This window comes from Dendrobates tinctorius, unplaced genomic scaffold, assembly GCF_039654945.1.
Source record: "Dendrobates tinctorius isolate UK_male_01 unplaced genomic scaffold, ASM3965494v1 ptg000032l, whole genome shotgun sequence".
Classification (NCBI taxonomy): domain Eukaryota; kingdom Metazoa; phylum Chordata; class Amphibia; order Anura; family Dendrobatidae; genus Dendrobates; species Dendrobates tinctorius.
The window spans coordinates 14288546-14303009 of NW_027361700.1; the positions used below are offsets into that span (position 1 = coordinate 14288546).

Below are 14464 nucleotides of genomic sequence, written 5' to 3' on the forward strand. Positions count from 1 at the left end.
GACTTCAGGGTTAATTTTGTTATCAGAAGTGTTGGACATTATTTTTGTAGGGCTTTTTGGGCAGATTGCAGACAGTGTCTTTCCTTTCCTTTCTAGTTAGTTTGGGCCCCATCGTTTGCTCAGCCTATTTTCCTGCCTGTGTTTGTGTTTTCATCTTGTTTCACCGTCAATACATGTGTGGGGGCTGTCTATTCCTTTGGGGTCTGCTCTGGGGCAGTTAGTTTTCCCCTTTTCTTGCTTTAGGCTTATTTAGTCCTCCGGCTGTGACGAGGCATCTAGATTCATCGTAGGAACGCTCCACGGCTGCTGCTAGTTGTGTGGTTAGGATCAGGGGTCTGCAATCTGCATAGTTACCAACCTCTCTGGTTTTCTGTGACTTAGCTTGTTGTTTTTTTCTCCTCGGTGACCCATTCATAACACAGCTACATGTTAAAGAGCTGTAATTCCCAAACCCTTACTCCAATTAAGATTTGAATACCCTCAAATTTAAAGCTTAGAGTCTGCACTTTAAGGTTATATTGATAGTTATATAAACAACCAAAAAGTCACAACTTCATGAAAAACAAAACATATAAGTGAAAAACTCACCTCTGAATGCCCCGTATAAAAGATTGAGGTGTCAATCACTACACACAAACTTCTCTTCCATTGAGAGCTTCTTTGACTGCGTGTTGTAGGTTGACAGCAACAGCTTCCAAATGCAAATGCCACATCTGGAATCGGCTCCAGACCTTTTACCTGCTTAATTGATTATGAATTAACAAGGGAATAGCCCATGCAGTCTCTTAAAAAGCTTTTGAGATAATTGTCAAATTAGTTTTGCTCCTTTTTAAAAAGAGGCAGCTACATATTAAAGAGGTGTAATTGCTAAACCCTTACTTCAATTCTGATGTAAACACCCTCAAATTAAAGCGGAGTCTGCACTTTAAGTGCAGATTGATTATATAACTATCCTGAATATGATTATGTAAACAGCTAAAATGCCAAAAATTGTCATTGACCAAATATTTCTGGACCTAACTTTATATGAATGTAGTGTTGTGCACTAATATACTTATCTGCAGTTGTTCTTTTCTGAGTGATGTCACCGCTCTGCAGACACTCCTGGTCACACTGTGCTTTCTGTGACTTGGAATTGTATTGTAAAAGCTAAGTTTATGGAGCATCAAAACAAGGCTCAGAGTTTACATTATAAAGAGACTTCCGGCTCACACACAGAGCGTAGAGTGAGCTGGAGAGTCTGAATTGCGGTGACGTCACTGAGAAGTGAAGCAGAACAGTGGTGGACGCCGGAGAGTGTGGGTGGGAGGTTAGTATAGTAATACACTCACACTACAGTACATGCACATACACACATATAAAAAATATAGATAGGAATCTTTCTTTAAATCATCTGATATTCTTAATCCAAGAAGACTGCACAGCCCATTATTTGCCTGGGATAGAGGAGGATGATCATCTTCCTCTTCCAGACATTCATTATTCTATCTGTGCTGATAGGCAAGAAATAGACATCTCGCTTATGAAAAGTTTCAACCAAACCTCAAACTTTCCCTTTGAAAAATGACCAGTTTGTTTCCGCGCTCAGAGAATGTTATTAAAATGCTAATTTCAAAGAAAAAAAGAGTTAAATATCTAGCAGTGGCGCAGTCTAATTGCGAGCATAATGAGCTCTGGAGTGCCCCTGACACACAGAACATAAACAGCCAGTAAACAGATCATTAGTACTCACATTCATTTATTGTGCCGACCTTACCATGACCCCGGAGCGGGGAGGGTGAGAAGCAGGTGGATCTGACTGTGACACCCCTCTAGGGGATGCAGGAAATGAAGCTAGAAGCTGTTACCATAGATACACGTGTGCAGATGAGGTAACACGCCAACAGGCTGCAGCAGCTCGGCTGGCGGCTTCTATCTGTCACCCTCTCCATATAATACGCTTACATTATTCCCAGATAGAGGAATGCAGCCCCCCATAGCTAGACCGAGAGGGGGCTACATCCGGTCAGACTGTAAAGTCACCTTGTAGAGGGTGGTAGAGTAGAAGAAGCCTCCTGTCAATGCCCCAGCCGGTGCCAGGAGATGGAAGGCAGCACAGTATCTATCCCCTGTAGCAGCAGATCACACAGCAAAGCTAATTAGCAAAAAATACAAATTACGACACCCTTCACTTCCACCCATCTGGTAACGAGAAAGCTTAATCAGGAGCCGTGTGCGCTCGGCAGCAGTTCTGCGGAGGGCCAAGAAGACGAGACTTGGATATTTCTCTAATAAATAGAAATTATCCACGTCTCCCTGTCCCCCTCCCGGTGCACTTTACATGAACCTGTGCTACGCCAGCAATGGCCCTTCCAGCGCGCGGCTGATGTGATTTAAGAGAATATTAGCGGCAATGTGGAGATTGGAGGCGCCGCTCTCTCAGGGAGAGCTGGAGAAATGCGCAGCACAGATGGGTTGAGCAGATTAAACGTTTCCTTCACATTGTTTCCAAATTGTGCTGCGGTGCCTCAGGGAGTGAGTGCGGTCAGAGCAGTGCGCACTTTATGGAGTCAGTATTAATGCCTGCATTTCCTAGGCCTAGCGTATTAGGTTAGGGTCAGAGCTAGATGAGGTTGCATTTAGCCGGCTTCCTTACCGCTAGCCCATCTTTCGCCTAGCATATTCCTCAAGTATAACAATATTGCACGGGGGCCGAAGGGGCATCATTAATGATTTATAAAACTCATTTCCATCTGACGTATTTGTATAACCTCCTGCACTGCTTAGATCCCCATTTCTGCATGTTGCCTAGCGCAGCATCTAACTAGTTAAGTGACTTTTGTGAGAGTGGACAAATGTTTGGATTTTTGACCAAGGAGTCTTCCATTTTTAGTAACAGCTGCTCAACCGCATTATATGGCAGAATCGCATATTTGGTGATTTGCGGTATTATTTCTTAGACATAGCTGTGTGAATCGCCAGAGGATGTTCGCTCGCATGTATAGTTGATATTAGCTTGGCCACGGCATGTATTTGTGCCATTTGACAGCAGCTGGATTGTGAGATCCTCTTCATCCAGCAGTGTGTCTGGATGACAAAGCGCTAATTCCCTGTCACTGACATGAGAACACCTCACTTCTTGCCTGCATTATAAAGAAGCTCAGGGAGAGATGGATCACTGTCATCACATGGCGGGAGAACAGACAGAGGCTGCATATCGTAATTTATTCATTTCCAAACAATAATGTATGACAGACAGGCACTAATTCTGGCAATAAGCAATCATAAACCAATAACGGAGATTGATTAGACACCCAGGACATACATCAAGCTCTCAATGATCTGGTGCTACAGACAGATTTACGTCCATCTTGCCTCTGAGCCATCCTCTTGCATCTGGGCGCGTATCATGCAGCTTGGTTCCCAAGCACAGCTCTTACTACTTTTTTATTCTTTTAGCCCTTTTTTTGCATCTCATAAGATAAAGCTTCAGGCAATTTTTTTTGGGATGCCTTGTCACTGACAATGATGCCCTCTGCCGGTTACCCTTTAGGGATGAGGGAGAAGGCTCCATGCTTGGGCGAGCATGAGGAGTTTGGATCCTGAGCACAGCACATTCGAGACTGGCTGTGCCAGCACACTCTTCCTTTTAATTGTTTAATAAAAATTAGCATAATTAACAAACATCTGTATAATCCAGAGCGGTGTAATTTGGCAGAGAGAACGGGAGTTTAGATGTTATTGCTGGGAGTTTAATGTTCTTTTAATTCTTTTTGGCACGCTGCATTGAGAGAAATGTTTGGTGCGGGTGGTTGTGTGCCGGATTTAATTAGTACGTATCTTTTGATTGTGTGCGATTCCGAGGCCCTGAGTGGCTCAGGCAGTGGGACTGGTTTTTATGACGCCTTCCTGTCCTGGTGTCGGCAGGCGGGAAACTGGGAGCTGACATAGCAGAAGGAAGGGGGTGTTTGGATATTCTAGCCATAATCTTATTAGGGACATCTTCCTACGGCAGAATAGGACATTGTTAGGTCCCTACTCACTTATATAATCAACCCACCAGTGCCGACTTTCTGCAGCAGCATAATGAAGCCATCCGCCTGTCAAGGGCTTCCTTAATATTTGACATAGTCTTGTATCTGCAGCCAAAACCCAGCCCATCATAGGAAACATACTCCATTTTACCTTATGCATTAGATATTTCAAAGGGCAGAAGACATACCCTTACACACAATTTTATCCTGTTATGGAAATTTCACAAAAATAATCAATTTATAATGGTTGTGAGGATGTAGTCATTTTTTGTGAGCCAAATGTAATGAATGTAATATAGAAGATAAAAAAATTACTGAAATACTTCATAACATAGTTCAAAATGGTTACTGACACTTCTGAAAGATATTTGTCATGAAAAAAGTAAATCTCCACGTTTTTCATTATTTATTTATTTTACTCGTTTAATTAGCACCATTAATCCCAGAGCACTTTACAGACATCATTATTGTCCATAATCTAAATTCCGTACAGTACATCTTTGGTGTATGGGGAAAACATTCAAACTCCTCGCAGATTTGGTTCTTGGTGGGATTGAATCCAGTACCCTAGAGCTGCAAGTCTTCTCATTCAATCCAGCACTCAACCTCTGTTGCACACTATAAAGTGAGCATAAATCACATCCCTAACACAGACTACACAACACAGATATGCAACACGCTGCCACCACTCATCAAACACACGGGGTGATGGGTCCCGAAAATATGTTACTGTCAGACAATAAAAAAAGGTACACTCTGAAAGGCTATGGATTCTTTAGTGCATACAAGGACCAGACTTAAAGTTGGTAAGCTTTAATATAAAAATACAGTGCTTACAAGAAAAGATATAAAAAGGTGAAAATAAAACTACACACAAATATGCAAAACAGTTGTAAAATAAAAAGGGATAAATAACAGAAAAACATAAATGTTTCTGTCTACAGTTCTATGTTCTGTTTCCTTGAGGGAAGGAGAAATTAATTATGGATCACACCAGGATAGGCAGGTCCACACATGTGATCAACTTCCCTTTGTGCAACTCAACTTTTATATGCTTTACCCTGGGCTTGGGTTTCCAGGATGACCTGAACTGTACCTTTTAAAAATTGCTGTTTGTGACCGGACAGGGAGGGTGGTGGGGGTGCTAATTTAGGGGACAGCACCTTGCATTTTAAATATTCTGTGTCTCTAAGTACTCCCTCCATACAGTACATAGGAAATATTCAGCTTGGTTATGGCGACCATTTGCTAACCCTCTGAAGCTCAGAGTCCAAGAGCTGAGGTACCATGTTTGACACCTCCAGTGAAAACCCCTTTGTTCTTGCAATACCGGTAAATCCAGTTTGTTCTCTTGTTAACTAAATGTAACTTTATTATAATAAATAACTTTACTGCTGTTTATACATTTCCATTACAATTATATATTTCCTTCACAATATAGATTATTCTTGCTCATCTTACTTTTTGGTGTGATACATTATAGCGTTTGTCTTCACATAGTCTTGGTTACTGTCTCTTTTAGTTACTACTTACATTGGAGCACAAACAGAGAGCACAGAATGGCAATTGTGCAGAAATATCCTGCAGTAAAACATATACCAGTAGTCAGCAAGTGCTGATAAAAAGATGATAAATATAGGGTATTTAGTCGATACTTTTTTTGCAAAAAAAATGTATACCAAGCTGCTCCACCGCGTCAAGGTAAACCCTATTGAAGCAGTCCCTATCTAATGTATTTAAAACCTGAACATGTGAACCGTGTCTAAATGAACAGGATGAAGACAGGCGCTTCCTGCTTGGGTGGTATGAACAGTGTCCTACCAACTTGTTCATATGTGTGCATGTCACATGTGGTTTTAATCCAGTTTTTTCCGTGCCTATGCATGATTTGAGAGACCCCACCCCTCTCTTGTGTGACATGCACATAAAGAGCTGGCTTACACCACGTGCCCATACCAGGAAGCGCCTGTCTACAAGTGTCCTACCGACTTGTTCATATGTGTGCATGTCACATGTGTTTTTAATCTACTTACATTGGAGGCAGCTGACTGAATGTATTGCTCAGCAGTGATTCACTCTTGTAGAATGCAGCTACATGTGTGATCCAGCTATCTATAACCTTCATGTCTAATCTACCTAGTAACATCTCTGTTCATTTCAAGGTTCCTGAGTGTGCTGAACTGCTTTCTTGAAAAATGTTAATTGCCTCAGCCCTTAACCTTTTGATGACTTCCAGTGAAGTACTGTACACATTTAGATTTTCGTTTCAGTATCTTCATCATAATTAAATTTCACTAGGTGGAAAAGTCTCAAAATATTATTTCCTTTTCAGAGTTCACATGTAATGAAATAGATGATTGCATATTCAGATAAATCCTGCTTTTCAGCCACGATGTTGTATAAAAATGAGACACCATTACTGATTGTCAAAGCAAAGTTAGATCCATTAGTCACTGTAAGGGCTCATGCAGATGACCGTATTTTTGGTCGGAGGGCAATCCAACAAAGCATCGGATTGTACTTGGACCAATGTTATTTTATGGAGCTGAGCATATGTCCAATTTTTGTTTTGGGCATTTTTTTCTTGGACTGAGTCTGTCTGAAGAAAACATTGCAGCATGCAGGATTTGCATCTGATATTCAGCTCAGACTCAGCCATGCAAGTCAATAAGTCTGGACAAAAAAAATATCGGATGTGGAGAATTTGGGGACATTTTTTTCCCATTTTCTTCACATTCAAGAAAATTGGATCACAAAAAAGTTATGACACTGGGAATAAGGTAAGGAACCAGCGAAAATGTAAAGATGGACATTGGCTGAGTTGCAAAGGGGTTAATTTGTGAGACAAACGTGCTATTGGCAGTATCAACCAGGTAGCTATTGTGGGTGTGAGTTCTTTTTCTGCTGTGTTACAAGTACATGCGCCTAGTGAAAACTGTCTCATAGCACCTGTCAGGAAACAGCCATGGAATCTGCAGTGTTATCCAACCACTGCAACTAATATGTCAGGGAACGGTTGGGAAATCCCGCAGAGATCTCCCTGCTGTTGCTATATGATCACAAACCAACACTCCTCCACATGCAATTGTCAAGACCAACGCAATTGGCTGCTTTCATGGATATTGGGGATTTCACAGTGAGTGTATAGTATATACACATCCAATTTCAACCCATGGAATATATATACTGTGGTATGGTCAGTACCAAATTCACAATAGCCCACAAAAAACTAGCTGCCACCACCAATCATTTATACTGGCCAACTGGACACCCGGTAATGGTAGCGTATGGTTTCAGGAATATGTTTTATAGAGCACATTTTATACATTTAATCCACTAAATAGGTTGTGTTTGTAACTAAATATACAAAAGGTGTTACAAAATGGGAACAAAACAATATAGTATATACAATCACATAAAATAAAAATGATAAACAAAAGAAATATACTAAACTTGTGTCATGGTAATTATGTAGATTGTAGTGGGGAGAAAGAAGCATTCCTTTTTGTTGAAACTGACAAAACAAAAGTAACGGAATCAAAGTTACGCCCATATACTTCCCCTTGGTGAGCTCATATGGGGACTAGGGCTTTGAAAATGATGAAGATCCCCAACTTTTAGGATATCTTCGCCTCTGGAGGTTGCAGACAGGAGATATTATTGCCTTGTTTCCTATCATCTTAGCTATCCATAGATAAGAAACATGGCATATATATTATCATCCATCTGGCCGATATTAATTTGAAACAAATCGTAGTGATCAGTGCCAGCCAATAGAGAGCTAAGAAAGTTTTTGCTGTGGGTCTTCTGAGTACTGACTGCAATTTCAATAAATGCTTCAGTAGAAACTCTGCTCCCACCCTTCTGCTGGGGCCCCAAAATCTCCTGGACAGACTGGTATATTGACCCTCTGTTCCATATTTCATGGACAGTCATATGGTGATAGGTTAGTTCCTTCCAATAAGGAATGTTTGACAGCCCATGGTGATGAGAACAAGATGGCAAACCATGCTTGTGCCAAATGTACCTCTCCCTTTCTGGAGTGCCAAACAGGTGGTCAGGGTAAATCTATTCTGCAAAAGGTGGATATCCCCATCATAGTATGTATGGCCTATGCCATAAATAGGACTAGTTATTGCAACCTTTGGAGCAGAGCCTTTATGCAAAAATACCTCTTAAAATTATGAAGTTATAATTGTTCTCTTTATTTTTTCTTTTCATGTTTTACTTCAGGAATACAATGCTTATGGTTGGTGGGTCGGAGAGCTGGATGGAATTATTGGTATCGTGCCTAAGGAATATTTGCAAGCCGCCTTTGACCTGAGATGAACTGAAATTCTGCACTTCTCAATGAAAGATAAACTGCTTATACTGCATTGTGATACATGTATATCTGAATATAAATGTCTGCAGAAATAAAAAAAAAATTGCTTCTTGAACTAAGACATTTTCTCTCAGTCTACTCCTGAATGTCACACTGCTAGCCACTAGATGGCAAACTGTGAGTGTGTTAACCTGGCATTCTGACTGCTCGCATGGGTCAAATTATTGATGTGAGTACACAAATTTGTGGAACATCTACAATAATAATAATAATCTTTATTTGTATATAGCGCTAACATATTCCGCAGCGCTTTACAGTTTGCACACATTTTCATCACTGTCCCCGATGGGGCTCACAATCTAAATTCCCTATCAGTATGTCTTTGGAATGTGGGAGGAAACTGGAGTACCCAGAGGAAGCCCACGCAAACACGGGGAGAACATACAAACTCCTTGCAGATGTTGTCCTTGGTGGGACTCGAACCCAGGACCCACTGAGCCACCGTGCTGCCCATTTCTAAGTATTTTGTTCAGTTCATACTATAATGTATAATAACCAAATTTTAGCACAATCTATTCTCACAGTTAACTGCACAAGACATTCAGCTGACAAACCAGGCAAAATCCTGGCTGGGTGCTGAGTGGTAATATTCCATATAGTATGCCAATATTAGTAAAAATAAAAAAAATACCAAATTGACTCCTTGCACAATCTACTTTTCACTCACTAGCATTTCAGAACTTTTTATATAAAGTTTGTGTGTTGTGACACTTCAATCTTTTCTACAGAGGCGTTAAGAGATCAGTTTCTCACTGGTGTGTTTTCTTTCTTTCAATCCTCTTTTTATTGGTTTTAATACAACAAGCAAAAGAAGACAAACAATGTAAATATACACAAGGTTACAAGATATGCACTTCCTTGGAACATTCTTCCATTGGTTACTATCACCACCTAAAGATCATATTTCAGTTTTTCAAATATGAATCAATGGAGTAGTCATATCAATTGGATCAAAATTTATCCAAAAATCGAGAGTTTGTGAGCAAGTCCGGAAAGTATCCAGTGCGCTTGTCCATAATAAATCCAGTTGACAATATCATACCAACACTGACACAATGGATAGCCACTAGACTCTGTTGTCGTACATTCCTGCCTGGACTGGAAACCTCTACTTATGCAAATACACTCATGAGCTGTAACCACATGAACAATTCAAACAATAACATGAGATTAGAAGGAGGAGAAGAAGAAAATGGCGTGACTAAGAGAGCCCCTCAACTACCAATGAAGACCAAAGATGGTGGTGTGTTGCAATATAACAGGAGAACCTTAGGGGGATTCAACACTTTCCCATAAAAGGCCAAGATCTGAAAAGTTAATCGACTAACTCTAGTCTGGCAATCATCATGACTAGCCAGAGGCCAGGTTCCCCATGAGACTTAAATACTCCTTTGATTTCCTGTACGTTATCCATGGTGTCCAGGTATTAGCAGTTCGGCCGCTGCTATTAAAAATAATAATAACGTCTTATATTTGCACTGTGACAAACTGCTAGACCAGTTAAGGAAGACAAGACTCGGTTGTGGAGATTTAGAAAGCAAACATACCCTAGAAATAATTTTTAAGGTGCTCCTCCAGAATGGTTTGATCCACTCACATGACCACCAAACTTGCAGAAAAGACCCTCTAACTGTTTTGCATCTCCAGCATGTTGGGGAGGTATTGTGAAACCACATATATGTTTTTTCAGGGGTGGTGTACCACCTTGTGACTATCTTGTATGAATTCTCCTGAACTCATTCACACTTGGATGGGCCAAATGAATTTTTGTATATGTGTTCTACTTCCCAGTCCTCAAATTTGAGGCCTAGCTCTTCCTTCCACCTTAGTATGGAGGCTCTTGGATTGAATCCACCAAAAGAGATTGATATATTTTTGTCAAGACCCCTCTTGGTTGTTTAAGTTGCTTTAATAGTGTTTCAAAAATACTTAGTTTCCTAGTGTGGTGTCCTACCTGCATGTAAGAGTTTATAGCATTTTTGAGTCTGGAAAGGTGAAGGAAATTTAAATGATATTTGGAGAATCTGGTTTGTAATTCTGAATGCGTAAGAAGTGTACCATTAACAAGGAGTGACTCTACGTCAGTTCTCAACGTATGAAGGAAATCAGTTGATTTTGTTCTAGTCTGGTGTAGGTAGAGCCCTGTAAATCCATAACTCTAACCAGAGGTGATGGGAATGGCATTAACGCTTTAGAATGAGTAGCCCAAGAGTGTACTATATATCTGGGAATCGCATCTCACTTGTGTTTTACTTGGTTTTTCACAGCTAGAACACGTACAGGTCCAGGAATGGTTGGAAAATGACACAAGTTTTGGCCTTTTAGCTGTTTACCAAAATATATTCAAGATAGTTATATAATCAATATGGGCTTAAAGTGCAGACTCTCTGCTATAAATTGAAAGTATTCAAATTTTAATTGGAGTAAGGGTTTAGGAATTGCAGCTCTTTAATATGTAGTTGCCTTTTTTCAAGGGATCAAAAGTAATTAAACAATTATAATATAATAATAATAAATTATATTTCTATAGCGCCGACATATTCTGCAGCACTTTACATATCAGAGGGGACATGTACAGACGATAGACATTACAGCTTAACAATACTCATATAGATCATAACAGATACCAAGAGGAATGAGGGCCCTGCTCGCAAGCTTACAATCTATGAGGAAAAAGGTAGACACGAAAGGTGGGTGGTAACAATTGCCCTGATTATATGGACCAGCCATAATGTTAAGTGTGTAACAGTACAGACACAGAGACTTTAGATAGTCATTGTCTGCAAATGATTCTCTACAAAGTATTAAAAGTTAACATTTTATTTCAAGTTAATTTGTCCAATTACTTTTAAGCTCCTGAAATGAGGAGGCTTTGTCGAAAAATGATTGCAATTCCTAATCGTTTCACAGGATATTTTTGTTCAACCACTTTACTTAAATCTGAAAGTCTACACTTCAATTGCATCTCAGTTGTTTCATTTTAAATCCAAAATAGTGACATGAAGAGCCCAAATCACGAAGAATCAGTCACTGTCCAAATATTTCTGGTCCTAATTGTCCCTCCTATATTTTGAGGCTGTTCACATTTTTGTTTTTATGAACATGCTGTCTGCAAAAAAACCAGGGATGTCTGATTTTATCTGTTACTCAGATCAAAAATGATGTTTCAAATCAATTTATCATTAAAAACATGAATGCCACCAGAATGCTGTCTTTTTGCTGTCTAAATGTCATGCTGTGGCGATCTTCTGTAAGGAAGGGGGGCCTCAAACTATCTGGAACTGGGACCATAACTTTCCCTGCCCCAGGGATACTCTTGAAGGTAGACGGGCCCCGAGTCTCCAACAAACAAACACCAGAGGTATAGAGGTACCGGTATATAGGGAAGGATAGGAATGTACAGCAGTGTGTTCAAAAAAATAAGTTAATCAAAATTTTGATGCTAGTTTTTATTTGCATTGGGAACATTGCACACTGTTTTCTAATTCAAAACATGAAGAGAAATGTATATAATTTTTAACTATTGTATATACTCTAGTATACGCTTTCTACAACGCCTGCCTTTTTTGCTGTATGTTTGAATTTTTGGAGGATAAGTCCTCATTTTGTGCTATTGCTGTTTAGTGTTAGGGACTCGTAAACGCGGGATCCGTGACGAGGATTACGAGCTTACGTATTTTGGCCAAAATATCAACTAATACCTCACATTTTTTAATGTGTTTTTTGGTCACCTTTAACCCCTTTTATACCGGTCTCAGTAGTGACAGCAGCATAGAGGAGCATGGCGCAGGGAGGGGGCTTCCTGCGCGCTGCCGTCAGGACAACACAATGTGATCGTGTTGTCCTGATGGTCTCCATGGAGACCCCCAGCACCAAGATTGCTGTGGTGTTCTTCTGGGTCCTGCATGGAAGGTGGCTTGTGAGCGCCTGCTCAGAGCATGACCTGAGGCTCCTCCTTCCCTGCCTGTCAGATCCTGATCTGATACTTTGCAGTGCAGTGTGTCAGATCAGCGATCTGATGCAATAGAGTAATGTCCCATCCTGGGACAATATAAAAAAAAAATATTACAAAATGTAAAAAAAAATTTAAAAAAATCCCTAAATAAAGAAAAAAATTAAATGTATTTATTGGAAAATATTTATGTAAATAAAAAAAAGCAATAAAAGTACACAATTGTTATCACCGCGTCCATAACAACCTGCTCTATAAAACTGCCCCACTAGTTAACCCCTTCAGTGAACACCGTAAAAAAATTAACAAGGCAAAAAACAATGCTTTATCATCATGCCACCGAACAAAAAGTGCAATAAAACACGATCAAAAAAACAGATGTAAATAAAAATGGTACCACTGAAAACGTCATCTTGTCCGCAAAAAAAAACAGCTGCCATACAGCTCCATCAGCAGAAAAAGAAAAAAGTTATAGCTCTCAGAATAAAGAGATGCAACAATAATTACTTTTTCTATAAAAATAGTTTTTATTGTATAAAAGTGCCAAAATATAAAAAAATATAAATGAGGTATCACTGTAATCGTACTGACCCGAACAATAAAACTGCCTTACCAATTTTACCACACGTGGAACGGTATTAGAAAAAGGAATTCCTGAATTGCTGTTTTTTGTTCATTCTGGCTCCCAAAAACCAGAAAAGAAAGCGATCAAAAAATGTGCCTGATGGAATGGCAGCCATGTTTCAAACCTTGCTTGACTTAAGATGATGTAAACCCTGTATTCCGACTGGATGTGTCCTCAGGAGCCTGGCTGGTTAGACGCTAGGCGACGGGGCCCATTTGAGGAGAACCTGGGACTTGTATCCACGACCAGAGATTTGATCACTGAAGTTATGCATCCAGTGGTTCACTGGTCGCAACCCATGATTATTATCACAGGCGCCTGGGATCCACCCCTAGTAGCAGCTCATGTGGGAGTGTGGAGTACTCTGGAGAGGTCATCCCTCACCACCCAGGTCTTCCAAAGTCCGATCCTGGTCACTGGTGGGCCAGCTTCTTCTTCGGTAAACCAGCTCATCCAGCCATGACCACTGTTTCGGAATCACCCAAGAACTCAGGAAGCTTCCGCATGACCAATAGCCTTTTCCCCTGCGGCCTGGCTCAGGGGCCAGTGAGGAAGAACCATGATGGCGAGTCCAAGACTGACTCCAGCGCCTAAGCCTGATCCCTACTTGCATTCCCCTCCTCACTGGGAAGACGCTGGGTGGCGGAGCCCAGACCCCCACCCCCACCCCACAAGCTGTCCTTCCCATAGTATTAGTCACCAGTCCCTTTTGTTTTTAATGTCAATATTTTTTAATAACTCTTTATTACACTTGTTAACACTGAAACATTCTTAATTGTTTGGTTCCCTGCCTTATAATTTCATGGTTTTTATTTGTACTTCTGTAATAATAAAGATGGGCGGCCTATGAAGCAAAAAAAAAAAAAAAGTGCCTGAAAATGGTACCAATAAAAGCGTTAACTAGTCCCGCAAAAAAACAAGCCTTCACATGACTCTGTGGGCCAAAATATGGAAATATTATAGCTCTCAAAATATGGTAATGCAAAAACTAGTTTTTGCAATAAAAAGCATTTCTTTTTAGTGTGTGACAGCAGCCAGACATAAAAACCCAATATAAATCTGGTATCATTGTAATCGCCACCGCCCGAAGAATAAAGTCGTCTAATCGTTCATACCGCACAAGGAACGGCTTAAAAAAATAAAACCAATTCTTCACACACTGTTGATTTTTCTCATTCTGCCTTCCAAAGATAGCAGTAAGGCTCAGAGCACATTTATCCTGCGTTCTACGCTGAGCGCTTACACCGGAGTTTCTGTGTAAATCTCTGAAATAAGTGATTCAGACAGAACCCCCGGCGGAAAATTCCCTATAATGAGGCAGATGGAGGCACTGTAGGTGCCATAGGACTTGTGATCCGGTGGTGTCCATCTTTTTAGGATTGCATAAAAGTGCTCTCAACCACAGTTTTGTGCACTTCTGAAAAGGACACCACTGAACAGAAGCCAGACGGAGTCCAGGGTAACTCTACTTCCTCATTATAGTGAATGGA

The 14464-nt window shown here is 40.4% G+C and overlaps 1 protein-coding gene across 4 annotated transcripts in view; it reads left to right on the top strand.

The window, feature by feature from the left end:
* SKAP1 (src kinase associated phosphoprotein 1) overlaps positions 1–8452 on the top strand; it is an 889984-nt gene extending 881532 nt beyond the window's left edge. For all 4 annotated transcript variants that reach the window (XM_073572419.1, XM_073572420.1, XM_073572421.1 and 1 more), the window contains one exon: positions 8247–8452. In XM_073572419.1, the coding sequence (XP_073428520.1) occupies positions 8247–8342 (96 nt within the window). In that variant the 3' untranslated portion in view covers positions 8343–8452. The remainder of the gene's footprint in view (positions 1–8246) is intronic.
* Positions 8453–14464: the final 6012 nt, after the last annotated feature.